Source organism: Dipteris shenzhenensis, chromosome 27 (genome assembly GCF_047967505.1).
Source record: "Dipteris shenzhenensis isolate YYH24624 ecotype China chromosome 27, Dip_SZ_1.0, whole genome shotgun sequence".
NCBI lineage: Eukaryota > Viridiplantae > Streptophyta > Polypodiopsida > Gleicheniales > Dipteridaceae > Dipteris > Dipteris shenzhenensis.
This window is the reverse complement of record NC_141622.1, coordinates 17,512,574-17,540,449: the sequence shown is the minus strand read 5'-3', so window position 1 is coordinate 17,540,449 and position 27,876 is coordinate 17,512,574. Positions and strand designations below refer to the sequence as shown.

General features: G+C 47.6%; 1 protein-coding gene across 2 annotated transcripts in view; it reads right to left on the bottom strand.

The window, feature by feature from the left end:
* Positions 1-7,675: 7,675 nt before the first annotated feature.
* Positions 7,676-27,876, bottom strand: part of USP (UDP-sugar pyrophosphorylase) — a 169,561-nt gene continuing 149,360 nt past the window's right edge. Inside the window, exons 15-18 of one of the 2 annotated variants that reach the window (XM_087398367.1) lie at positions 9,089-9,148; positions 8,934-9,014; positions 8,563-8,802; positions 7,677-8,264 (exon numbers count right to left, since the gene is read on the bottom strand). In XM_087398367.1, the coding sequence (XP_087254493.1) occupies positions 8,091-8,264; positions 8,563-8,802; positions 8,934-9,014; positions 9,089-9,148 (555 nt within the window). In that variant the 3' untranslated portion in view covers positions 7,677-8,090. Of the gene's footprint in view, positions 8,265-8,562; positions 8,803-8,933; positions 9,015-9,088; positions 9,149-27,876 lie in introns of both variants that reach the window. The other variant, XM_087398368.1, reaches the window with a different exon arrangement.

The window sequence follows — 27,876 nt, the reverse complement described above, 5'->3', positions numbered from 1 at the left end:
CTACCAGAAATTACATATTTACCCAATGTATGTGAAGCTTGCATGATGGACAAGCAGCATTGGCATCCCTTTCCTAAAGAGGCCAGTAGGGCAAAGGCTCCTCTAGAGCTTGTTCACACGGACCTCTGCGAAAAGATAGAGACGAAAGCTTTGGGTGGTTCCTACTACTTCATGACGCTGATCGACGACTACAGTAGAAGGATATGGATATACTTCCTGAAGACTAAAGACGAGGCTTTTAGTAAGTTCGAAGAATGGCATGTAATGGTTGAGAAAGAAACGGGGAGGAAGGTGAAGAAATTGAGATCAAACAGAGGTAGAGAGTTCACATCAACTGAATTCAAAAGTTACTGCAAAAATCACGGGATGAAGAGACAGAAACCCCCGCCACATACGTCACAGCAAAATGGAGTAGCAAAACGTAAGATGTGCGTCATCTGTGAAATAGACAGGAGTATGATGAAAGGAAAAGATTTGCCAAAGACTTTTTGCGCTGCAGCATGTAACACTGCAGTTTACATTCTGAATCGTAGCTACACGAAGGCTGTGAACGGGATGACTCCACTATAGACCTTTTCTGGTAAGAAACCTTCATCAGCTGCACATTTCAGAGTTTTTGGATGTGACTTTTGTGCATGTCCCTGATGCTAACAGGACCAAATGGGAACCGAAGAGCCGAAAGTGCATTTTCTTGGGCTACAGTGAAGAGACGAAGGGTTACCGTCTCTATAACCCTGTTACTAAGAAGGTAATAGTAAGTCGCGATGTGGTCTTCTCAGAACAGCCGCATCAATTGGAGGAGGATGCTTCCTTTCCAGACAACCAAGACCAAGATATCCATCCTGTACAACCACCAACAGCAGACCGAACTCCCCCAACGGTGCTTGAGAAGATTCAAGATAAAGAAGAGGAAGAAGAGCCTGCAGAACCACAACGACAACGGTCATTCCCGAAGTGGGTAAAGCAGCTTTTAGACAGCACAGAACCTCCAGCCATTGAGGAGGAACCATCCGAACACTGCCGGTTCAAGAGATTAGAGGAGCAAAGGACGCAGGAACACTTGGTCAACTATGCTTTGATGATAGCCTACTCTTGAATTACGGGGCCCGTTTGGAGTCCCAAATGATCCCGGATGGCTCTGGACCGAACGGTGATCGTAGGCGAGTTGCTCTATTTTGCGCACACTGATTCTATCATGTGATCAGTGACCTATTTCGAGACCGACCCCCAGTCCACCGTTTTGGACGCTGGATCGATCACCCAATTGGGTGTAACCGACTACGACTAGTGGCTATATAAGAGTAAGTTCGTGAAGCCCATTTCATCACTGGCTACAGCAACCCTGATTCCTTAGCATCCAGCCTCCGTCCTCTACTGTTTTCAGCACGCCATCGAGCTTCTTTCACAGGAGTGCATGGCTGGGAGACAGCACCATCTATTGTATCAGTTCTACATAAAGATAGTTATCATCCAGCTATTATTCATGGACGGTGTACCAACCGCATCTGCAGCTAACAAGTCGATGACATAAATACACAACGATCATCCTGACATATCACGAGTGGAGCTCGATATCTCAACACTCCTCCTCGAGCTCAATCCCAATTCATGCACACCAAGTAGGTCTCTGAACTTGCGCAGCTTCTCTCCGCCCAATGCCTTCGTGAATATGTCAGCTACCGGATCCTCTATGCTGACAAACTAGATTAATAAAACCTACTAGATCCTTCTCTCACACATAGTGATAATACACCTCGATATGCTTTGTTTTAGCATGATAGACTGAGTTATTTGTCAAGTGTATACTGCTCATGTTGTCAATATAAATGACAACTAGCCCATCTATAGACTGATGCATATCATAAAGTAGCTTATGCAACAAAGCTACCTCACATGCGACCATTGCTGCACCCCTGTACTTAGCCTCTGTGCTCGACAAGACAAATGTAGGCCATTTCTTGCTACTCCAAGTGACTGTAACACTCCCAAAAGAGAACATATATCCACTTGTAGATAGTCTATCAGAAATACTACCAGCCCAATCAGCATCAGTGTATCCATGCAATTGTATCTGAACCCCAGTCTCATAAAATAGTCCATACTGCAATGTGAACTTTACATACCTCAGTATGCGTCTAACCGCATCCAAATGCGATTTTCTTGGAGGCTGCATAAACTGACTTACCAAACCAATAACATAGCTCAAATTCGACCTGATAATAGCCATATAAATCAAACTTTTTACTATTCGTCTGTACATAGTAGGGTCTTTCAGAAGCTCACCTACATCTGTGCTCAACTTTACATTCTATTTCAAAGGAACTAAAATAAGCTTACAACCTCTCATCCCATATTTGGACCAACATGTCCAATCCATACTGTCTCTACAAGAGCCATATCCCACTTGTGGATCTAATCACCTTAATGTCCAAGAAGTAACGCAGCTCTCTCAAATCTTTCATCTCAAACTTCTGCTTCAATAGCATTTTCACATGAATGATATCTTCATCACTATCACCCGTGATGATCAAATCATCAACATAAATGATTAGTATAATACCTTTCTCTGTTTTTCTCATATAAAGTGAGAAATTTGTCTTGAAAATTTGAAAGCCAATAGTGACAAGATACTGTCCTATCTTGTTAGACCATGGTCTGGATGCTTGCTTCAAGTCATACAAGGCTTTTTTCAACCTGCAAATAAACTCAAGATGAACAACATGAACATAACCTGATGGTTGCTCCATATAGACCCCTTCTTGCAAATCACCATGCAAGAAAGCATTCTTTATATCCATCTGATGTAAAGACCATCCCTTTGATGCAGCCATAGCAATGACTGCTTACAGTTGTTATCCTTGCAACTGGACTGAATGTTTTATAATAAAGGAAAATATGTCTGTGCATACCCCTTGACAACTAATCTTGCCTTGTATCTGTTCACAAAACCATCTCCATTGTGCTTCACCTTATAAACCCACTTGTAGCCAATTACATTCTTGTCTTTAGGCAAAGGCACCAATTCCCATGTAGCATTTGCTTCCAAGGCATCCATTTCTTCATCCATGGCTTTCTCCCATTTTTCTTTTCCCATGGCTTGCTAAAAAAAAGTGGGTTCTGGTTCATGTATCACTTTGACTATATAGACATAGTGAATGGCTGTAAATCCATCATATTTCAGTCTATCCACAGGATACCTAGCTCTGGTAGACCTGCGCAAAATAGACTTACTACCAGGTGCTCTCAAAATATCCCTTGTCTTCCTTACTCCAGGTGTAACAACAGAAGGAATACCCAACTCATCATCAAGGCTCTGTTCTGAGCCACTAGATTCACCATCCACATAAGAGTGATCTGCATTCACATCATCCATGGACTGATCTACTTTCTCTTTTCTTTTTTGTGATACTTACATACCACTATATGCATTGCTTTAAGAAGATCCTCTTGATCTCAATCTGTCCGTCCATGGCGAAATATGTGAATCACTGCTAGAGGACACTACAGGTCCATTAATATTTTGTGATTTGATGCTGTGAATTCTGTGCAACATTACCATTTTGTGCATCTACATCATCAATCACATTTATTAGTTTATACCAACTGCTCATCTCATCAAAAATATCTCTACTCACTATAAACTTACGAGTAGAAGGATTATAGCATCTATACCCTTTCTGCTGCAGAGAATAATCAATAAAGATGCACTTCTCAGCTTTTGGATCCAACTTGGATCTCAACTCATCTGACACATGAACATAGGCAATGCGACAAAAAACTTTCAAATGAAAAATATCTGATTTCCACAAGATTGAATGCATTCATGACACATACAAGCATTACAATTTGAAGCTAAAGAAGAAGACATTCAATGTCTGTCCAAATGAAACGAGGGAAGACAACCATGTTGCTTTAAAATGGAGGAGATTTAAAAATGTCAATGTTAAAGGATCTGATAAAAAGAGATGGCTACTGTCATATAAGAGCATCCATTCAAGGGAGCTTATAGGTCACGTGGTTCAATCCATTCCAAAATATGTGCTACACAATTTCACGGCCAGCTGACAAGATAAGTAGTTCAGGACGTGCCTTGCCAATTTTCCTCGTGACACTATTGTATCTATCATAGATTTTGTAAAAAGTATATACCTTCTCTGGCGTCATTCCATGTATTGCTGCAGTGGGAGTCCTATTCATTATGTAGACTGCTGTAGCAATTGCTTCAGCCCAATAATAATTTAGCAGGTCTTTTTTGTTGAGCATGGCACGAGATACCTCTCCAATATGCCTGTTTTTCCTTTCTGCAAGTCCATTTTGCTGTGGGATATGACTGCATGAATATTGCCGCTTTATGCCATGGTCCTACAGGAAACTTGCATACTCATTTGAGAGATACTCTCCCCCTCCATCTGACCTTAGAGGCATTTTATTTGCAGGCTTGTTTCTTTTTCAATCATAGCTTTAAAAGCTTTGAGATGCCCAAACACTTCACTTTTCTTTTTCATAAAATACACCCAAACTTTTCTGCCGTAGTCATAAATAAAAGTGATAAAATAATGACAGCCTCCAATAGATGCAGCTTTAGTAGTCCACACATCAGAGTAGATTAATTCCAATTATCTCTTACTCTCTTAAACATGTCTAGAAAATGGTTTCCTTGCCTGTTTTTCAAATTGACAGGCTTCATATACCTTATATATTTCTGCAACCTTGAACTTAGGCCATTTTGCAATAATATTTTAGGCCTGCATTAATTTAAGTCGCTATATATTAACATGACAAATGTGTTTATGCCAAATATCAATATCTGCAACTACACCGGTCCCATGTGTAAACATTACTGCACTGAATTCAGGCATGTCCGCATCCAACATAAACATCCTGCCCTTCTTCTTTCATTTTGCTATCAAGTGACCTTTATTTCGTATATCCTCAATAAAGCATCAATGAGGATTAAATCTGACCTGCAAGCCCCACTTAACCATTTGACCAACAGAAACCAAGTTCTTGGTGATATTCGGGACATGAAATACATTAGACAGGTATTTCTTTTTTCCATCTTACATAGATAAAAGAATTTTACCAATCTGCACAATAGGATGTGCAGTATCATCACCAGTCTCCATAAATCTTGATCTTTTCATTTTTCTTGCATCTTGCATCCATTCTGCATGACCTGTCATGTGGTTTGACGCACCTGACTCAACATACCACACATCATTGCTTTCTTCTGCACTTGTCACAGAATTGATCATGTGCTGCACCATAAACATATGCTCATTTCTGTCATCACCCTGTCTATTAGAGAATGCATAATTGCCTTGCTGTAATTTTTCAGTCATGATGTCATTCTGCTTTTTATCGCAATCTTTAACCATATGACCCATTTTACCACAATAGTAGCATTCAATATTGTTGTTTATATTTTGACCTCTGCCATTCACCACGACCTCTTTGGCTCCCCCTGCCTCTAAAGTTATCACATCCTCCTGCATAGGACTGATTTTTTTAAATTTGCTGCATATTCTGATTTTTGCCACAGCCTCCAAATCGGTCTGCTCTGCCTCTGCCTCTGCCTCTGCCTCTTTCTCTTTCAGCATTTGAGTAGAAAACTTCTTTTGAAGTTCCTCCTGAAGAAGATGCACCATCATTTCTCTGCTCTTCAGAAATTAGAAGAGCAATTAACTTCTCAAAATCAGAAAAATTCTTACGGACGGCAATGGATGTGCGAAATTGTGCATAATCATTTCCTAAACCATTCAAGATCAAAGAAACTAAATCATCATCTTCCGCTGGCGACCCAATAGAAGCAAGTGCATCTGCAATCTTCTTCACCTTCATGTGGTAGTCATTGATGCTCATATTTTCTCTCTGCACATTATGTAACTCCTGCTTGAGCTGCATTTTCCTGGCTTGCGTATTTGTGCTATGCATTTTTATCAAAGTATCCCACGCCTCCTTCGACGTGCTTGCATCCTGAATATGCACAATCATAGAATCTGAAATACTAATAGACAACCAGTACATAACTTTTCTAGCTCTCTCATGCCAGCCTTTAAATGCATGTAACTCCTGTTGATTGAGAACATTAGGAATAACTGATTCTTGTTCAGCTCCAGTAATGAACTCCGAATAGCCTTTTCCCTTAAGGAAATTCGTCATTCTAAACTTCCATGCTTAGAAGTTATTCTTGTCAAGCTTTTCAGTGACAATCTGTGAAAGAGCATCAGACGCCATTATAGAATACTACAAAATATTCTGTCACTGCAAAAAAACACAACTTCTACCTCACAATGGCAAATCTGCAAAGCTGATGAGAGTGGTATTTAACCACACAGTCACTTCCTAGTGACGGTTATGCATTAACAGATAATAAAAACGATTCTATCACTTCCAATATCTCTGTGCACAGGCATATGATGTAATTTCTGCGATAACTTTTCACCGACCTGCAGAACAGTGGTCGCACAGCAAAAACATGACACTTTCCTGAGTGCCTGAGAAAAACCTTCGCCACCAAAACGAGCCCTGAAATGGCCTCGAAATAACCCTGTAGCATATAATATCCTCTCCCCACACTGCGAAGGACGTCCCAATCTGAGATAGTGCACTCTTGCACTTTCCGGCTGTGCTACCTGCAGAGATTTGCTCCCAAACTCGAAAAAAAAAGGAAAGCAACACTAATTCTCTTACTAAAACACCGCGAACTTGGTTTGCTTTCTTGATCTCCTTACCACGAACCGAGCTCTGATACCATGTGAGAAGAGTGCGAGAGAAGGAAGAAGTCTCACTTGCAGCTTTCTCACATACACAATGGGAGAATATACACAAAGGTGGAGGTTGAAAACAGTTTTCCTCTTCTTAGTTGTGAAAGCAAAAAAAAACTCCTAGTACAAAAGAATAGGTGAATCCTATATGTGGGTCTCAAAGCAAACTCAGCTAACTAAGGTGGCATACTAACTGAGCCACTAACTAGAGTACATAAAGATAGCTGTCATCCAGCTATTATTCATGGACGGTGTACCAACCGCATCTGCAGCTAACAAGTCGGTGACATAAATGCACAACGGTCACCCTGGCATATCACAAGTGGAGCTCGATATCTCAACACCATCATGTATGGTTTTGTTGATTGATTGTCAAATGATATAGGCTAGTACAAGCCTGAGATATGGTCACCAGGATTATGAGCTGAAAACATCAGTGGCTGCTCGAACTCTTCGACCACTTTTGCTTCTGAAAGAGCTATTATCTTCTTGTAGGTTGTTAATGACCAGCATGAAGAGAGAATGACAAATGTCCAAGGCTCACAAAAAAAAAACCTCGTCTTTTTCTTCTTTGTTCAGAGACTGGTTCTCTCCATATCTAGAGAAGAAGGCAAGCAGATACCCCTCACATTCTTTCCAACTATAAACAAACCTAACAGTCTTAACCAAAGATAAATTTACGATTAGCCTAATCAAATATAGCTAGCTATATTGGCATTAAAGTATATTTGATAAATCCCAAGCAGGCAAATGATGTCAAATATCCATATTGCAGGCCCTCAATATTTTGTCATACTCATCCTTCCACTTAAGGCTTGACCATGGGCACAAACCTAATCGATCATCTCAATTTGTCCTTAAAGACAAGTTTATGTATTGTTATATTATTTATTTTGGTTTGATTGTCAATCATGACACACAAAAGTCTGAACTGTCTGGGTGACATTATTTCACAAGTCTTATACAATGTGGATCACCAAAAAATTGGAGTCTTCAACCATTTTGGCTTCTAAAATATCCAGGTCTTGTCCATTATCTTCTTTTTTACTAGTAACTTTGACAAATATGAATTCCCTCATGAATAAAGAGGGGAATGACTGAATTTAATATACTGTAACAGGAGTGCAAGAAATGTAATCCTGAATGGATTATGGAAAAACACCTACTCAAGCATCCAAAAACTCTGATGCAAGTTGTCTCTCCATTTACAGCCATTGTGTATAGAACGAAATGCTACACAATCTGCTGGTCATATTGCACTAATGCCCACAGGAACAGGTACTCAGCATTACAATGTATGCAGAAAATAATACCAGGTATACTTTACTCCTGTTCGAGCTGGTATTCACCAGATTCCTCAACTGTGACATACTTTTGATCTACTTTGTTGATTCTAAACCCACGGGTTCTTGTCTCTTCAGGAATAGATTTGTCCTTGTAGTCAACAGGTTGGAAGTTCCAGCCAGCATTTTCGATTTGCCAAGAGGACAGCTTCATCTGAATAAAATATCATTAAAAGGAAATGAGGCATTTCTTACAATCTACAAAAAAAAATTGAAATCGCAATTTATGCTATTTCTCCGCAAGGTCTTGTCTTAAGGCTCTTGCCTATTGAGACAACGGCTCGTTAACAAAATCTATAAAAATTGCAAACTATCAAAACACCACTGCATGGACACCTAAGCATACACATCTAGCAAAAGCATCCCCTTCTCATGGAAGGTTTTAGTTATGGGAATTATCTAAAATATGCAAAAATCTCATCTTGCAAGGTATCTTATTAAATAACAATGACCTTGGCACTTTTGGCTGAATGAACTATAAGAGCCCCGTCAAGATAGAGATTCTCCAAGAAGATGTATTTTCCATCTAGCACAAGTGTAGAATTTTGAGATATAGAACAAACACTACCCAGCTTCTTCTTCACATCAGAGAAGATCAAGGCCCACTGTGGATTCCATACAATGCGTGGCCAAACTTCCACCTCTTGACCATTGAAAACCTCCAATTTTGGGCTTTGGATCAATGCACCTGCCTACATATTAAAAGAAGGCATATTGAATGTGTAAGGAGAAGCATAATATGATTGGCAACTCAAAGGGGAGACTATATTGCAGCTTTCAAATGTGTAACCAGAAGTTAAGACTCCAGTAAAGAAAGCCATACATGCCGAAGTATGAGGCAGTTGGCTCTGTAAATTGCCATTTCCCCTGTGGTTGCACTATGTGAAGGGTTACCTTTCGGCACCTGCTTTAGATTGCCAAACTTGTCAGTTGCTTTCTCTTTAAGCTGAGAAGTTATTAAAGAGGTTTTGTGAATACCTTTGCAGCATCCTCAGCATTATTTTTCACGGGTGCATAAGCAAGCCATGCATCCATCACCTGCCCCGTATTAAAACAATGCACATAAACTCAGATCATTCAGGAGTGCAACCCATCTTCTTACTCAACTCGTATAATGCATTTTGTGCAAGCATTGCTGCAATGTTGGCTCTCTTTAAGTGCTTTCTGTGCAGTTCCAATTTGGTTGTACCGTTTCAAGTTAATTGATTATACGATCACAACTCTCTCTCTCTCTCTCTCTCTCTCTCACTCATGTGTGTGCGCATTCACAAACACATGCTTGTACGTCCATGCATATTCTTGCATACATGTACACCTGTACACATGCATAAGGTTGAGGCATGCAGGTGCACACATGTGCATGCACCTAGACCTTGCATGAGTGTGTGCACACACGCACATCCCTGCATACATGGACACACATGTACATGCACGAAGAGGGGTGCACACACAGGTATCATACTGAAGCTGTGGAAACAAATTCTTAAATCATTCAACATTAAGTACTTGCAGGTGAAACAAGTTCAAAGGTACAATTATAGTGTATGCAGAAAGCAATGTTATATGATGATAAAAGCCCTTATAGGAGATTAAACCTTTCACTTACAACCATTTTCTTCTGACTAAAAGGCCTTCTGATGATACACTTGAGCTCTGACACACAAAATTGTAGAGACAATACATACAAGAGTCTTGCTGTGACTACTACTGATCTTTCTAGGAGCAGAATATTGCTGACTTAAATTTTTGGGCTCCTACCCACGCAAATAAAACCAGACGCCTTATCAAGTATGGTTAGACTATGTAACCAAAAGAGGGTAAAACACTAACAAACAACAAAGGGCATTCTGAGATAAGACAAGGGGAAAGGGCAGGCAGAGAGAGGGGGGGGGGGACAGGCAAAGAAAGAAACACAGAGAGAGAGAGAGAGAGAGAGAGAGAGAGAGAGAGAGAAGTAGAAGTAGAGGTAGAGTCTATTAACGTCCTCGGGGGGCCAAAAATGACCCATGGGACCCGTTGTAAAATAGTCTCTCCTCAAGGAGAGGGGTCAGGAGTCTATGAGTTCCTAACGCCAGGTAAAAAAACGAGTGACAAAAGATCCCAATGCTGCCGGAGAGGCAGTAGAGAGAACTGATGTCAGCTGAGCGGAGTTCTCCAATATCTACTGCTAGTCCTCCTTGATATGTGCATATCAAGGGCACTGTAGAGCCACATGTGCCTCCGTCTCAACTATCTGCATGTCTCACAGGGTACAGACTCTAGCATGTCTAGGCTGATGCATCCAAGCTCCCTTCTCAATTGCAAATGTATGAGATTTGGTACGAAACCTGGCTATGTTTCTGCGGTATAGAAGGGGGATAGGTGTGCTAATATAAGGCTGAGCATGAGTCTCTATGGACATGTATGTAGACCAACATGTGGGATTTATGTTGTCTTGGTAATATTCCAGCTTTACCCTCTTTTCACTTGTCAGCTAGTGAGTTTGCAAAGTGCTCAGTAAAGACAGTTGAAACTCTTGCATGGTGACCTTTTCAAGTGGCATGGTCAAATATGCTTCCACTTTCCATCTGCTGAACCATTTTCTTATGTTGGTTGCCCATCCTGTACAAAACTCCCAATAGCCTTTTCCCAGTCATTCTAAACTTCCATGCTTGGAAGTTGTTCTTGTCAAGCTTTTCAGTGACAATCTGTGAAAGAGAATCAGACGCCATTACAGAACACTGCAAAATATTCTGTCACTGCAAAAAACACAGCTTCTGCCTCACAAGGGCAAATCTGCAAAACTGACGAAAGTGGTATTTGACCACACAGTCACTTCCTAGTGACGATTTTGCATGAACAAGCAATAAGGATGGTTCTGTAACTCCCAATATCTCTGTGCACAGGCATACGATGCAATTTCTGCAGCAACTTTTCACCGACCTGCAGAGCAGTGGTCGCACAGCAAAAATAGGGCCTTTTCTCAGTGCTTGCGGAGAACTTCCGCCTCCAAAACGGGCCCCGAAGTGGCCTCGAATTAGAAAAATAAAGTCACCAAGGGCTTTGCCCTTGCCCGCAGCATATACTGCCCTCTCGCCACACCGCGAAGGACGTCTCAATCTGAGACAATGCACTCTTGCACTGTCCGGCTGTGCTACCTGCAGAGATTTGCTCCCAAACTCGAAAAAGAAAAGCAACACTGGTCCTCTTACCAGGACACCGCGAACTTGGTTTGCTTTCTTGAGCTCCTTACCACGAACCAGGCTCTGATACCATGTGAAGATAGTGGAAGAGAAGGAAGGAGTCTCACTTGCGGCTTTCTCACATACACAATGGGGGAATACACACAAAGGCGGAGGCTGAAAACAGTTTTCCTCTTCGTAGTTGTGAAAGCCAAAAGAACTCTAGTACAAAGAAATAGAAGAACCCTATATGTGGGTCTCAAACCAAACTCAACTAACTAAGGTGGCATACTAACTGAGCCACGAACTAGAGTACATAAGGATAGTTGTCATCCAGCTATTATTCATGGGCGGTGTACCAACCGCATCTGCAGCTAACAAGTCGGTGACATAAATGCACAACGGTCACCCTGGCATATCACGAGTGGAGCTCAATATCTCAACACTACGGTGGCTACTTTAATACATTTTTTATCACATATCTTTGCCTCTAATTCATGTGCACATGGCACCATATCTCAACAAAGGGCTCGACACTTCGCACAGTGGGAGCCTTCAGCAACATACTTTGCAAACTGTGGGTTCCCTCTATTCTAATCTTCAGCGTGTTGTCCCATCTAGCTTCGTGTTCTTTAATCTCTGCTTGAATATCAGTCTTACTTGCTTTTGTGTCCACTTCCAGACTCACTTCCTTCTTAATTGTTTGAACTTCGGTATGCACTAAATCCTTGACTGTGGAGGGGTAAGGGAAAAAGCCTTACAAGACTTTATAGCTTCATCTATAACTAATTGTTGTCCAGGCCCCTCAAGGACCCGAAATCTAGCTGTCACGTCTTCTAGTAATATCAACTCCCTCACTTCTTGCTGTAAGAAATAAATCTGTTCATGTTGCCCGAGAATGGGTCAGTCAAGAACACCTCGGTAATATGTCCATGCATATGGGTAACTGAAGAGTAGAGGGATCTGCTGTTGCTGGCAGGAATAGTTGTTTTTGGGATGGAGGCAAAGGGGGATTTGGAGGCACTCCATCTTGGCCATGTCTTCTAGTAACCCCCGGCTGGGCTGGGAGTTCAAACCCAGCTCGGGGTTAGGGGACGGAGAAGGGAGCTATTTATTATAGTCTACGAAAGACCGATGGGTCTATGAGACTGGTAGAAAACTTGGTACAACAAGCAGAAGAGGTGGAGCTACCAAACAAGCATCATCACCCATGCTAGATGCTAAGTCCTAAGTAGTATATAGTCATATCATCAGTAAAAATGACATCATCATCATCATCATCGTCACCACAATTCTCATCATCATGTTGATCAATCCACGTCACGAGGCCATGCCAGCTTTGGCTAGTACAATGCGGCCTTACAGGGTGTAAATGTCAACGGGAGCTCAAGAGGGGGCGGGGTCCTGTTGATGCGTAGCCAGTGATGGAGTGCTGGCGACTATCTATGGGCACTGTGAGCAGTGGCTCTAGTCCTAAACAAGTCTACTATAACACCTGTGGGTCGTGTCTCATGCCTGAACAAGGATGGGAGGTCACCCAATGTGATCTGTGTGTCCGCTCGCTGTCGAGTCTGGTGTGCCTCGGGCTCTGGGTCCCTACTGCGTCTGTAGGCGGTGGTTGTGTGATCCGTAAGATCCGACTGGAAGAAGTTTGTGACCCTGCTCTGAGAAGAGTCAGGCAGTGTGTCTGCGGCTTGCCTCTGTATCAAAACAGAGAAGGAAAGAAAGAAAAATAGATATATTAATGTCCACGGGAGGCCTTGCGGGCCTATGGGACAAAGTGACACCAAAGAGAAAAACTCATCCGAGCCACAAGGGGCTGAGGCAAAGGGCGCGCTAAGACCCTTTGCTGAGTACTGTGCTGAAATAAAGAGAGCTCAATGGCTCAAGCAAAAACAAGTACAAAAATATCATATCATATCATGTGCTATCTGCTACGTGAAGTAGGCTTAGAATTGGAACTAGCAACTCAAAAACTGAAGCCCGACACTGTGGTGGCTCATCTATGAGCGGTGAAAATGTCTTGAATATGAGTCTATCCGGCTGTCTCATACTACGGCATCAGAGGGGGGCGTGGTCTCCTCGATCTCTAAACCCGCTGAGCTTCTGAGGAAAGATGTGATAGGGCGAACCTCAATCGAGTGTGCTTAGGGCGCTCTCCGTGCCATGGGTGGCCTCTACAGCCCTCTCTAGTTAATCCAGACCGCCCGCATAGCAGCAAGCTCCTCCTCCTTCACCCCATTGTGTCCTGGAGCTGACTCGAATGCATAAAAAAATGTGACGTGCCGCTATGTGTGGTCAGCCTCTGCATCTTGTGGTCTAATCGCCATCTGCTACTCTTTGATCTATTGTAGTAGGGTCTCCCTGTGTCAACACATCTCAAGTAGATAGAGCCCAATGCAGACCTGGTTATGGAAATGGATCAAGCGTGATAGTGGGCCGAAGCCACTCCCATCTTGATAGAGGCGGTGGTATCGTCCCCCGATCTCGTAGTAGGCTGATGGACAGGTGCAAAGAAAGTGTTCCTCTGTCTCAACCACCCCAATGTGCATAGCGTGCAGGTCCGTTGCTCTCTAGGTATACGTGCTGCTCTCCCTGTCTCAATCCTTAGCTAATGGGATGAAACCCGCATCTACCCAATGTCAATCCTCATTGCATGTGAGACTCTTCTGCCCTCAAGATATAGGGGTCTGACGATGAATCCCTCCTCTGAGACATTCAAGAAATTGTCACTGTAGAACTTTGTCTTGGGGGGAGCTCCTAATCTCCCCCCTAAGCCCGAGATGTGTGGAGATGGAGAAGATCTAACCATATGATCCATATGATACAGTTAATCTCATCTCCCACGATTGACTCAGGGGGTGCATCCAAACTATACTGAAAGGGGGGGAGCCTATCCATCTGAATCCTGTGTCTAGCAAACCATGTGGATACACGTGCATACCATGTGTCTACCCCACCCTCAGCTAGTCGAGCCACAGCCTCAGTAGGGCTAAGTCCCAAACTCTATGGATGAAAGTCACTGTCTGAAAGATGGCATCGATCTATAGTGGTGTCATGGCAAACTCTGCCTGCACTATCTCATGCGGGACTGAGGGCTTGCTCTTCATCCTCAATCCCATGGTCACCTGTAGCCACTCAAATGTCTTCCACATGCTATCGGTAGATCACATCCCCAGAAGGGTGCTGCATACATGGTAGTTGGTCGCACTAGCGTATCAAAAAGCCAGCACTTCGTCGATGGATCTTGGAAGTGTGCCTGAAAACACTGTCTCTCTAATCGGACCAGAGCATCCCGTCCCCGTGTGAGTCGTGCCCGGACTGCATGTGTCATAGTGAAAAGGGGTCCTATGAAGACGGCTCCCAAAAATGTGTATGGCTGCACTATCTCCACTGGCTCGATTCGATAAGTGAAACTGAGTCGTCGGATTACTGCATGTGAGCTGTTGAAGACCATAACCTTGGTCTTTCCAAGGTTGACTGTCAGGTTGAAAGAAAGAGAAAGAGAGAGAGAGAGAGAGAGGATATGATACGATATTTTTATTGTCCACATAGAAACCCAACAGAATCTTTGGGAAAAAGTTCATGAGGAGCTCCCAGATGATGGGCCCGTTTTTGCAGTAAGTCTGCCTGTTTGGCAGCAAGTCATCTCCAAATCTGGCGGTGAACTTAAAGAACAACATGCTGTTTCAGTAGCTGAAGTCCTCGAGAGAAGAACCTGGCCTAAGCATGGCACGTGGATCTTGAACCTTAGCTCTGATACCATGTAAAAGTCACATGGAGAGATGGTACGAGAATCAAAGAGATGGAGACAATGTGGAGGCAAATGCTTAAGTTGATTGATGTTGATTGCAAAGTACAAGCCTCATTTTATAGGCAAAGGATGCCTTGTTGTCCCCACACATTGTACATCACTAATGATTCAGTGGAGAGAACCTCCCTGACATCATAAATGGTGTCACACAAACCAAACCAAATCAAATCTAATCCCAAAGGTCAAAGTGACCCTTCAAACTCACACAAGTCACAAACCCAAAACCCCTTTCACAACTAACACATTAGAACTAGAACCCTGTTCACACCGGAGACCCCAATATACCCCAACAAGAAGCACCAATATGAAGTAATGTGCCTAGTAGAAGCTAAACATACCTAATTCGTTAATTTTGAGGCTTAAGCCCTAGGTGGTGGAGCTCCAATGAAGTTGCTTCCTCTTTATGTTCTCCAAGACTCAAGAAAACACCTGGTGGGGGTAATGTCTATGCCTATCTAACAACCCATGTATTTGATAGTAGTATCCCTCTCTATCATCTGAAGCCAAGCTCAATCCTCCATCTTGATGTGTCTGCTATCCGAAATCCAATAGATTCGTGCCAGTTGATAAGTACCCTATTGTAAGATAGAAATCCTCCAAGAAGGCGGCTCTAAACTGACCAAATTTCCTTGAGGAGGCCTCTAAAAGTACAATTGTGTCGTCCACAAGCTTGCTGTCTAGGCTTTCTTTGTCAAACGAAGACGAACCACTAGAGTCTACGAACGGAGAAAGTGGCTCTTAGCCTCAACCATTAGAAAATAGAGGAAGGGGATGAGTGGGCAACCCTAGTGAACTCATCTATAGACCTAAAATCTCTCTCCTCCACAACTCCGAGTGAGCACCTGGCTCTGCAAGGAATGATCAAGCGAGGAGACTCCCAAAATCCATAGATCAAAGGGGCCCATGTGGTGTAGAGTTTCCTTTCAAGAAACTTTAGTCCACTTTCTCATATGCTTTCTCAACATCAATCAAAAGAATGGCCAAGGATGATGGCTTGCCTTGGACCATTCAATTACTTGCCAAAATGGGTTTGTGAAATTGAAAGTGGGTCGTATAAGGGGCATCCTATTGGTCCTCATCTTTTCTTTGACTAGGCTAGGCATATGCACCCAAACTCTGCACTTTACACTAAGCTCTATGTCTAGCTGAGGTGGAGGCCGGGGCTGAGAAGAGCGATTAAGCATATGTGCAATCTGCTTTACTATGGAGGATCAGTCTGAAGAACACTATGGGGATCTTTTTATTTTTATTTTTTTCAAAGAAAGGAACCTTCTATTAATGCTTGAAAGATTTCATACAAGACAGCAACCCCGAAGGTGATGAGTTATGGAAAAAATCCGAAAAGGCTGAAAGAAAGAAACTGGCCTGTTCTAGAGAAACCCAGCTCACTGACTAGGGGATCTCTAGAACTGGGGCTAACAGCCGGGTGCGGGGACTATACAGCCAGCGAATCCCTCGCGGAGTGAGGATGTAGAAAACACCTGCAGGCCAAGCCTTGCAGAAACGAGCACGCCTCTCGATAGTCGCCCTGGAGCCTAGAGTCCCATGCTCCCAGGTGGACCGTAGAGTGTAAATGATATCCTACCAGATGGCAACTAGGGTAGCCGAGGGTGGAACCGGGTGCTCACCCATCACAAGACTGCAACAAGCTACCCAAATGTTCCAAGCCGTGATGCTGGCTACCACCTCCCAAACACTGTCCTCCCTAGGAGGAGGAGCTAGGCTGTCAGGAGGGACTGCCTTGTGGAGTGCAATCCTCCGGATGCTCTGACCCTGTATCCGGTAGGCTGGGGAGATCTCATCAATCTGAAACGCATGTCCTCCTCCTGTCAACCAAGCCACCATCCCCTAGGTGTAGTCTCTATGAAGACTCTACATACGTGTCATGATCCTGAGGGCTCCCATCCAAATCCTCGCTGCGCTACGACAACTCCATAGGCAATGCGGGATAGTTTCCAGGACACCATTGAAGCAACAATGGCACTACCCCTCCAGTCGCATCTGCTCCAACCACAGTCCCCAACCACGGTCCGATGGGCGAGCCTCCGTGGATGGCCATCCAGAAGAAGTATGAGATCTTCCTCGGCTGCAAGCTAGACCACAACCGCGTCCAAAACCTGGAGTGCACATCCCGGGGCACTTTCTGGGTCACCCAATGTCTCTCCCTCGAGGGGGTCCACCTCGACGAGTCCATCTGAAGCCTCCTGCCAATCCGGGTGGTGTAGGAAAAGAAAGGCACCTCATCCACCGGCTCAGCTAGGCCGCCCCTGGAGGGCTAGAACCACTCTCCTGGATCCCACTGGACCTCCCTCAGGGGTCTACCCTCCCACAACCAAAGGCACCATCTAGAGGCGTCCTGCTCTGAGATACTGGGAGGGTCAATGTGCCACTCTCCTTTCCCAAACGTCCTACCACTCTGATCATCTGCCAGTGTATCCCATCGAGACTCCCATCCATCTTGGGGTCCCTCTCAGTGAGTGGCTGAAGTAGGCCTCCAAGGACTACACGGAAGAAGCCGAGGTGCGTGTTGCCGCGCTGCATCAACATCCTCAAGGGAACACCAATCTCGCCCATCCGTTGCCCTATCCCTCGCAGATGCGCTAGGGCGTCAAGCCTCGCCTCTGTCTCCGGAGATAGGTAGTCTGCTCCAACGGCCAAAGGACCCTGCCGGACCACTGTGCCACTGTGCCCAACCAATGTGAGTCCGTTGTTCGAACATACATCTCTCTTGATCTCTGATCTCTGAGTGCCACATAAGGGGCTAGTGCTCAAACTCCTCTCTGCATCCGGGCGGAGCACAAATGAGACCCCCTGCCAGTCTCTATCATACCTTGTGAAGACTCCTCATCAAGGGGGAGCCCTTCCCCATAAGGGGGGCCTCTGAGAAGATCCATCTATGTGAAGGTTGCCACTGTCCCCTAGTGCGTGGGGTGTTCCTCAGAAGCCCTCGTTGTAAGAGGAGCTTCCAAGGCTCTGCACCTGGGGTGAGGCCACGAACCACCAACTTGCCCAAAAGGGCCCTGCTTTGCATCTCCGGATCAATGACACCCAAGCCTCTTAGTGCCTACGGCATGATCACCGTCTGCCAAGCTACTCGGGCCTTAGTGCTCCTCGTGCCGTCTGAACCTGCCCAAAGGAAGTTCCGTACCAACCTTCGGAGCTGCCCAATGCATCCGCTGTGAAAGCACCAGCGGAAGGCGATATACGAGGCCGTGACAAGAAGGACCTGGTTTGCCACTAAGGCGCGACCTGCTAGGGAGAGTTTGGCCGAGCTCCAATAGAGAAGCTTGCGCCGAACACTCTCAAGGACTGGGGCAATCTGCTGCTATACTGTAATGTCAATACCCACTTGGCATCCTAGGTATCTCGCTGTCTGGCCCGCGGTATCCATCTGAAGCCAAAGTCACTCCCCCACTCACGGATCTCCTGTGTCTCCTCGAAGCTTATGAAGAAACCTATAGATTTTATCCAGTTGATCCGTACCCCCAAGGCCTCACAGTAAATAGCCACGGCGCCCTTGACTCTCTCCAGACTCGCTGTGGTGCTCTCAACATACAAGGCCGTGTCATCTGCAAACTCCAAGTGAAGTAGTTCCTCCTCCTGTTTGATTGGGAGCCTCAACCCTGTGAGACCCGCCACCTGTGATCTCAAAAAGTAGCCCAGAGCCTCCGCCACAAACAAGAAAAGAAAGGGAGCGAGTGGGCAGCCCTGGCGGACCGATCGAGAAAGAGGAAAGGCCTCGCCTGTGTGTCCTCCGATAAGCATCTGACTAGAGCTCCCTGCATATAGCGCTGAAACTCCTCTGACCCATCTTTCTGAGAAATCCAATCTCCTCATAGTGCCCTCCAGGATAGACCATCCACCCTGTCATAGGCCTTCTCAAAGTCCAAGAGAAGGATGGCCAGCGGCTGTGACTCCTCCCTGGACCAATCCACTGTCTCCCAGAACGTGAAGATGTTATCCAGGATGCTGCACTCCTGGACAAACCCAGTCTGTGTGTCATGGATGATGTCGGTAAGATGGGGCCGTAACTGCAAACTCAAGACCTTGGCGAGGATCTTGTATGCAGTATCAAGCAGAGTGATCGGCCTCCACTGTCAGATGTCTAACCTATCCTTTCCGGATCAAACAAATCCACCCCCTGCTCAAGGACTGAGGGAGAAGGCCTGTGTCAGAAATCTCTTGGCAAGCTAAATGGAAAGGGGTGGAGATAATCTCCCAGAAGTTCCGGAAGAAGACCGGAGTCAAGCCATCCTCACCCGGGCACTTCTAGGTCAGGAGAGCCTTGAGGACTTCCCAGAGCTCCTCATCTGTGAAAGGCTCCTCAAGTTTGCTAAGTCTTGCGAGACTATTGTCGGAACGTGATCCCAAACTAGCTATCGGGCAACAAGAACAGCTGGGGTCATCCTCTCCGTTTGAAAGAGCTGGCTGTAAAAACCAGTGGTCATGTCCAGAATCTCCTGCGGGTCAGTGTGCATGATGCCTTGCGAGTCCCGGAGACGCTATAGCTGTGTGCTTGCCGATCGGGGCCCAGTGGTCTTAAAGAACTGCTTCGTCATCCTGTCTCCCTGCTGCACCCATCGGGCCCGGGAGGAGTGATAGGAGAACTCAGCCTACTGCAACTCCGTGTCTTGAAGCTCGAGACGACGAGCGCTCTCGAATCTATCACTAAGCCACTGAGAAACTGGGTCCTGCTCCCTGAGCCTCTCGATGTGACACGTCCCAGCACTCCTGAAACCTCTGATTTGCAAACAAACACACACAACATGAGAAACTGAGCAGGCTGCTCACCACCCAACCATGACATCTATGGGATATGATCCCGAATCAGGAGATGTCCCCTCCGAGCCACGAGCTAAGCTACTGGCACGAACTCCCAACCAGATCCAAACCAGCCTGGTGTCCCATACCACCAGGTGGCGCTGTGAAGCCTGGGATCTGCTACTGGGCCTTGGGCTACGCTAAGATGCAGGCGCGCGTCCGCCAATCCAGGATCAAACCTAGCACCTGGGAACGAAACTTGCTCCCATCGGCTCTCTGAGAACTGAACCCCTGGGCCCCTTTTATAGACTCGGGCCCCAAGCGCCAAAAATAGCGAAGACCCCAAACTGGTTCGTACCCTTGCCACTCAACCCGAGAATCAAGCCTCCCCCAGGCTACCTGAGCTAGTCTTGTGTACCCAGTACACGTCAGATACCAATCCGTGCACATGACATACTTCCCCTCCTCTAAGAACTCACTCCTGAGTTCGCTAAAAAACCCGGAAATGTTCTTTGGAGGTTTTGTAATGTCTCCCATGTTGCATCCTCCTCAACACGATCCTTCCACTTGATCTTGTATTCCGTGATAGATCGATTACGAATCTGTCTGTCACGAAATTCAAGAATACACTCAGGTTCGTGTGGAATAAAAGTCAAATCTGTAACTTCTATTATCTCTTGAGGAGAAACAAGTTGATCATCCGCACCCAAGACTTCTTTCAGTCTACTGACGTGAAAGACTGGATGTACTTTAACACTAGGAGGCAATTCTAGTCGATATGCAACTGGTCCAATTCTTTTAATGACCTTAAACGGACCACAATATCTGGGGGATAATTTCGGAACCAAACCAGTACTTAGGCTCTTGGATTCCTTAGGAATTCGCAAATATACCATCGTTCCTTCAGAGAATTCTCTAGGTGAACGATGTCTATTAGCATAAAATCTGTCCCGATCTCGGGCACTTCTAATAGACTCCTTGGCAAACTGCAACATTTCCTGCATGTCTAGCAAGAAGTTCTTAGCAGCATCATTTTGAATCCCTTTTAACCCAACCATAACTGGTGACTTAGGTTGAAACCCGTACATAAGCATAAAAGGACTGTAACCAGTACTAGAATGCTTTGCACTATTGTAAGCAAATTCTATCATAGGTAGATAATCTTCCCATGAAGACTGTCTCTTAGATACATATGCCCGAAGCATGTCTTCAACCAACTGGTTAACCTTCTCTGTACTGCCATCGGATTGTGCATGATCTGAGGAACTCATACTTAGAGTAGTTTCTAACTTCTCAAAAACAAGTGTCCAAAAGTTACTTGTAAACTTTGAGTCCCTGACACTGACTATGTCAGATGGCAAAACATACAGCTTAAACAAGTGGTCCACAAACTCGTGAGCCAGCTGAACAGCTGAAATAGTTGTTCTAGTAGGTAAGAATCTAGCCATTTTTGTCAAACGGTCGACTATGACCCAAATGGAGTCATGACCCTTACGCGTTCGAGGCAAACCAGTAATAAAATCCTTTCTTTTTTTTTTTGGCCGAAAAAACAGTGCTAATTATGTTACTTCGAAAACAAGATACATGGGGTCAGCTTTGCAACTGACGGGGCTGCGTTCACAAATCGGACGCGGCCCAAAAAGGTAACAAAAAAGTAAATCTCTCTCTCACGGAAGGATCAGGCGAGTGTGAATGAACAGCCAGAGAGGTGGTGAGTAGCGCCACTGAAGGCCCTGCGAAGTATGCTCGAAGAAGAGGCCCTGTGTGTCCCAATCACATAGGAAACGTCTCCGCTTCTCCCGGCCAGCCCGGGAGTCTCCCTGTATCTGGTCCCACTGGCCTCTGAGGGTGTGTATAATCTCACTCCAGATGTCAGTCATGATCTGGGCAGTCGAAAGGGAGGTGCCACCGAGGATCTGCGCGTAGCGCAAGGTCCAAATGTGCCATCCTGCGATGCTGCTAATAATCTCCCAGACTGGCTGCCTCTCCTGAGATCCTGTTCCAGCCTCTGCCAGGTGCGGTGGAATGCTCTCGAACGGCCCCCACGTCCCCTGTGTGATAAGGAACGTGGGGTCCTGCGGACATGCCTCGAACAAGTGATGAAAACCAGGTGCGGTGCTGCACCAGCAGAACGCGTCCCAAGTGATCAAACCTAACTCCCGTGCTGCACGAGTAAGGATCCCGAAGGTCCACCTCCACACTTCCTGGGCGCGAGTGCAGCTCCACAGGCAGTGTTTTGGTGACTCCTCGTCCTCATGACAGATCTGACAACGTCCGTCCTGACCTACCTGCCGCAACCAGCTCCCCACTGGAAGACCTTTGTGGGCGAGAAGCCAAAGGAAGTAGGAGATCTTCCGCGGCCGCCAGCTCTCCCACAAGGCCTTCCAGAAGGCCTGCAAAAATAACCTGGAAATACCCTGAGCATACCAACTGGGCCGCTGGGTGGGAGGGCGGCTCTGCATCCTTTCGAGAACTCTCCTGCCCAATGTCGTGCTGTAGGCAAAGAAAGAGGTCGGCCCTTGACCTGTCACAATCTCTGGCCATCTCCACTCTCCTGGGTCCCAATCAAGCTCCCAATCAAGCTCTGACAAGGCCCGTCCCTCCCAGAGCCAGAGTCGCCATAGCTGCAGCTGATCCTGCTCTATACTAGGATCGGTCCGCCAAACCTTCCCAACGAGGCCTACGACCCGAACCCTCTGCCATGGGAGTAGGGGGTCGATGAGCACATCCTCTCTCCTGAGTCGGCCGTCCCCCATAACCGCGAAGAAGGAAACAGAGGTGTCGTCCATCCGACCTGCAACCACCAGTGGGATGCCACAGGGGGTGAACTGTCCCAGCCAACGGTCATCACCAGGCATGAGGATCTGAGTCTCGGGTGGAACCAACCAATCAGCTGGAATCGCTCCGTCTATCTCCGTGCGTCTCGCCTGAGCTCCACGGGCACCTCCAGCTGCGACTGCTAGAGCAGCGGTCTCCAAGTGTCTATACGTGTCCCTTCAAACTCGAAGGGACCGGACTGGCCCCCGCATCCAGCCGTCCCACCTGATGTGTGATCTCTCCCCTAGCTGAAGGCCCTCGGCATCTCTGACCTAACCGTTCCAGATGAGCGGCTGGCGATCGATCTCCTCCTGACAGCTAGGAGGGGACTGTATGAGACTGAGACGGAGCCGCCTCCAAACCATGAGGAGGCTGCGAACGAGTGGGGAGCGGGGCTGAGTGAGCGGGACGGAAGTGAAGATCCACCTGAGGGACGGTAGCCACTCTCCACCTCGGCGCGGGACACAAGAACCGACCCCCTGCTGAAGTAACATCTTCCACGTTTGCCCCCCCGGGGTCAAACCGCGGATAACTAACTTGCCCAGCAGGGCCTGACTCTGAAGCTCTGGATCGATGACCCCCAAGCCACCCTCAGCCTGCGGAAGAATGACTGTCTGCCAGGCAACCCTGGCTCTGGTATCTCTGAGACCGCCCCCCCCGGACCACAGGAAGTTCCGGACCAAGCTGTGCCACGCTGGATCTCGAGAAACACCAACAGGAAGCCACATACCAAGACCGTCCCCTCCTAAGCTGTGCCACGCTGGATCTCGAGAAACACCAACAGGAAGCCACATACCAAGCCGTGGCTAGGAGGACCTGGTTGACTACCAAAGCACGACCTGCAAGAGAGAGCTTAGCAGTGCTCCAGAAAGCCAGCTGAGCTAGCGTGATATCCAGGCCGACCTAAAGCCGAGATATCTAGCTGTCTGTCCCTGCGGGATCCACCTGAAACCCAAAAACCTCCCCTACTGTGAGCACGCCCCGGGGTTTGTGAGAAAACCAACTGATTTGTTCCAGTTGATTTTCGCACCGGCTGCCGAACAGAAGACCTCTAGGGCCATCCTCACCCTCTCCAGCATCATCTCATCATCCTGGACATTCACAATTAATCTGAAGCGTTTGACGGTGCAATGCCACTGCAGGCGCACGTCACCCTCGGACCACTGAGTCTCGAGAAGCTGTCCACCGGACGGGCCTATCCAGGAGCAAACCTGAGCGTGCGTCTGCTCTCTGAGAGCCTCCCAGACCGAGTCGTCTGTCCAAGTCTCGGTGCCGTCGCTAAGGAATGTGAAAGCAAAGCTAGGGCCATCCCTCGGGGCCAAGGCTGCAATCTTCCCATCCGCCCCTTTGCGGAGCAGGAAGATACTGATGTCGAGACAAGCAGGGAAGGTCCCAAGGTCGGCCACATCCAAGTAGACCCAGGGGCCAGATTTGTAAAAGTCGCGAGGAAGCTCTCTCTCCTGAAGCTGAGGCCCACGAGAGTCTGCAACTGAGGGGCTAGCGGACAGGGAAGACTGCTCCAGTGGTGGTGTAGATTCAGGGTGTCCTACCTGTGGAGGGGAAGGGGGAGGTGGCTGGGGGGTAGGCAACTCAGGCTCCACGGAGGCGACTAGCGGGGGGGGGTGGAGGAGGGGGAGTGGGGGCTGCTCGCGGCTGAGGAACCATCGGTACAGCTGACACTGCAGGAGAGCTGAGAGAGGCGGGGGGGGTGGGGCTGCACCTGGGACTGGGGCTGAGAAGAAAGAGGAGGAGACTGAAGAGGAAGCGGCGGGGGCTGAAGCTGCGGGTCGGGAAGAGGGGGGTGCGACTGGGGAAGGGGCTGGGACTGAGTGGAAGGGGGCTGGGGAGCGGAAGAGAGGGGGACCTGAGGCTGTGGCGGGCCGGCTACCGTTGAAGAAGAAGCTCTCCCAGGACCCTGGGGCGGCTGCCTGTCAGGTCTCTGAGGTGCTGTTGCAGGTTGGGTAACCTCTGCCTCCTTGCCTTTTTCGAAAATCTTCTTATTCTTTCCTCTTTTCCTTCTGACCTCAGTCCAACCGCCAGCTAACTCTAGACCGGACTCCGGCTGCCTCTGCTCCTCCTGACGTGGCTGCCCGGAGGGGGGGGGAGGGGGCGGCGGGGGAGGGGGCGGGGAGGGGGGGCCGAGAGGAACTGGAGAATCGTGGACAAATAGCAGCCAGGTGCCCAAAGCCGTGACACCTCAGGCACTGGCCTGGCTGTCCTGTGACTACCATGCTCTGGGTAATGCTGCCGGCATCTGTCACGATCTCAATCACTACAGGGAGAGTCGCAGGGTCCGCCACAGCCACACGGACTCGGGGGGCTCCTGCCGTAGTAACCGCGTCGGCGAAAGTGTCATGCATAACCCAGCCAAAGTGGGAGCCCAGGTCCCTGACAATCGGCCGCAGCTCAGCAGCAAGGCCTGGAAAAACTAGCGTCACTGGATGGCGAGGTATGCGGAACCAAGCATCAAAATCCGCTGCACTGAATCCACGGTACCAAGGGACTATCATAATGATCTTCCCATCCACAGATGTGGGGGAACCAGCAATCAGGTTGCTCGCAGCTTTCGCAGTGGAGAGTTTGAGCCAGAAGATGCCCCTTCCCATAAGGGCCACCTCCTCAATGTGGCTGTCCTCTAGCATGAGAGTGGACTGGAGCCAGTCCTTGATGGCTGATCTGGAGGGGGAATGTCCAATGACTCTGGCATAGACAGAGGTAAGGGCAAAGTCATTGGCAACCTCCTAAACCCGAGACGATTGTTGCTCTATCAAGATAACGCGGTGGGCATCTGGAGAGGGAGGGTCCGACTGGGCCTCCGGTTCCGGGCAGGGAGCCGCCATACCGCCAAGACAAACTGCGAGACCTCCGATGAAGAAGAGGATGCCACCCAAAAAAGGGGGGGGATAGATGCGGGGGGTGGAGCCTGGGTGTGATGAAGACGGGTGAGGCGAAACGGGGCGACGCGAGTCGAGTGGGGGAAGCGGAGGCGCAGGCGAGGGCGGCGGCAGAGGGCGGGAAGGTTGGAGGGCGGAGGCCGGTGGAAACGAGGGCGCGAGGCCGGGAGGCGGAGGTGGTGGGGGTGGGGGCTGAGGATGGAGGGCGGGTGGGGTGAAGAGGAGGCGAGGGCGGGGGACGGCTCGGGTGGGGCGGGGCGGGGCGGGGCGAAAGGGCGGGAGGGGGCGGGGCGGAGGGGCGGGAGGGATGGGGGGGGCGGGGCGGAAGGGCGGGAGGGGCGGGGGGCGGGCGTAGCGAGGGGGCGGGGTAAAGCGAGGGACGGGGGAGAGCGAAGCGAGGGGGCGGGGGGCGGGCGAAGCGAGGGGGTGGGGGAGGGCGAAGCGAGGGGGTGAGGCGGAGGGGCGAGGGGGGGTGAGGCGGAGGGGCGAGGGGGTGAGGACGGAGAGGGCGGAGAGGCAAGGGGGTGAGGCGGAGAGGCGAGGGGGTGAGGGCAAAGTGAAGCGAGGGGCGGGGTGAAGCGAGGGGCGGGGGTGAGGCGAGGGGCGAGGGCTGCTATCATGCTTACTCTCAGTGATTCTCTTGTGTACAATGTTCAGGCTGAAAAGACCTCTTATGGTGGATGGCAGAGGCTAGCAGAGTTGTATGCCCAAAAGAGTTCAGCCAGTAAGGTGTATTGGTTGAAGAAGCTGGTTGATCTTCGCATGAAGGAAGGTACAGCTATGACCTCACACTTGAGTGAGTTCAATGCCATCTTTACATAGCTGATTGCACAGGGGTTGAACCTTGATGAGGAGTTCAAGGCTACTTTCTTGTTGTGTACCCTTCCTGAGAGTTGGGACACTTTCAAGACCACCTTGTCTAATTCGAATGTCACTCTTATATATGCTGATGTAGAGAGCTCTCTTCTCATGGAGGAGATGAGCAGGAAAAATAATGCGGGCAGCAAGTCTTCAAATGCTTTGCAGGTACAGGAAAGAGGCAGGACTCAGCAGATGGGGAGATCTGCTAGTAAGTCCAAATCCCGAAGTCAGTCCCGTGGTAAAAAGGACATTGAATGCTTTTATTGTGGCAAGAAGGGACATGTGAAGTCTAAGTGCTTCAAGTTTATACGGGATCAGAAAGCCAAGAAGGCTGAAGTAAAGGATGCAGGCAGTGGAAGTAAAGGCAAAGGCAAGGCCAAGGTAGATGACTTGGATGCAGTGAATGTTGCAGCAGAGGACAGTGACAGTGACAGACATGAGGTATTATGCTCTTCTGCTGTAATTGCACATACCTTGGTTATTGATGGCCATGACATGCACACCTGGCTCTTGGATTCAGGTGCTTCTTTTCATGTTACTCCTCATAGGGAGTGGTTTACTTCCTACACAGGTACTCATGGAGTTGTTCACCTTGGGAACAACTATGCATGTCAGATTGCAGGGATTGCCAGTATACAGATAGTGTTCCCTGATGGACGCACATTTATGCTTGATGGTGTTCGCCATGTGCCGCAAATCAACAAAAATCTGATTAGCACTGGCTTGTTGGATGACAGTGGTTACCACACCACATTTGGGGATTCCAAATGGGTGATTACTGATGGCCAGGTTGTAGTGGCTGAGGGTTTTAAGAGTGATACCTTGTACCCTCTTTATGTTTCCAGTGTGGGTAATCATGTTGTTGCCATAACCGAGCTGCCAAAGGTTTCATTGTGGCATAGCCGGTTGGGACACATGTTTGTTAAAGGAATGCAAGAACTGTCACGTTTGGGTTATCTGCCGTCTCTTTCTTTTTCAGATTTGCCTACTTGTGATCATTGCATATTTGGCAAGCATTCTATGACTCCTCATAAGAGGAGAACTCCCCAAAATAGAGCACCGCTTAATCTAGTGCACACTGATTTGTGTGAGATGCCACAGTTATCACTAGGGGGTGCAAAGTATTTCATTACTTTTATTGATGATGCCACACGCAGAGTGTGGGTCTATTTCTTGAAGCATAAAAGCGATGCCTTAGATGCTTTCAAGAAGTTTGTCGCTCAGGTTGAGAATCGGACAGGTCGCAGGCTGAAATGCCTCAGATCCGATAATGGGGGTGAGTATGTGTCACATGCTTTTGTGCAGTTTTGCGAAGCTAAGGGCATCAAACAGGAACTCACAGCCCCTCATAATGCATCTCAAAATGGTGTAAGTGAGCGAATGAATCGAACTATTCAGGAGAAGGTTCGATGTATGTTGTCTTATGCTACATTGCCCCATGGCTTTTGGGCAGAAGCC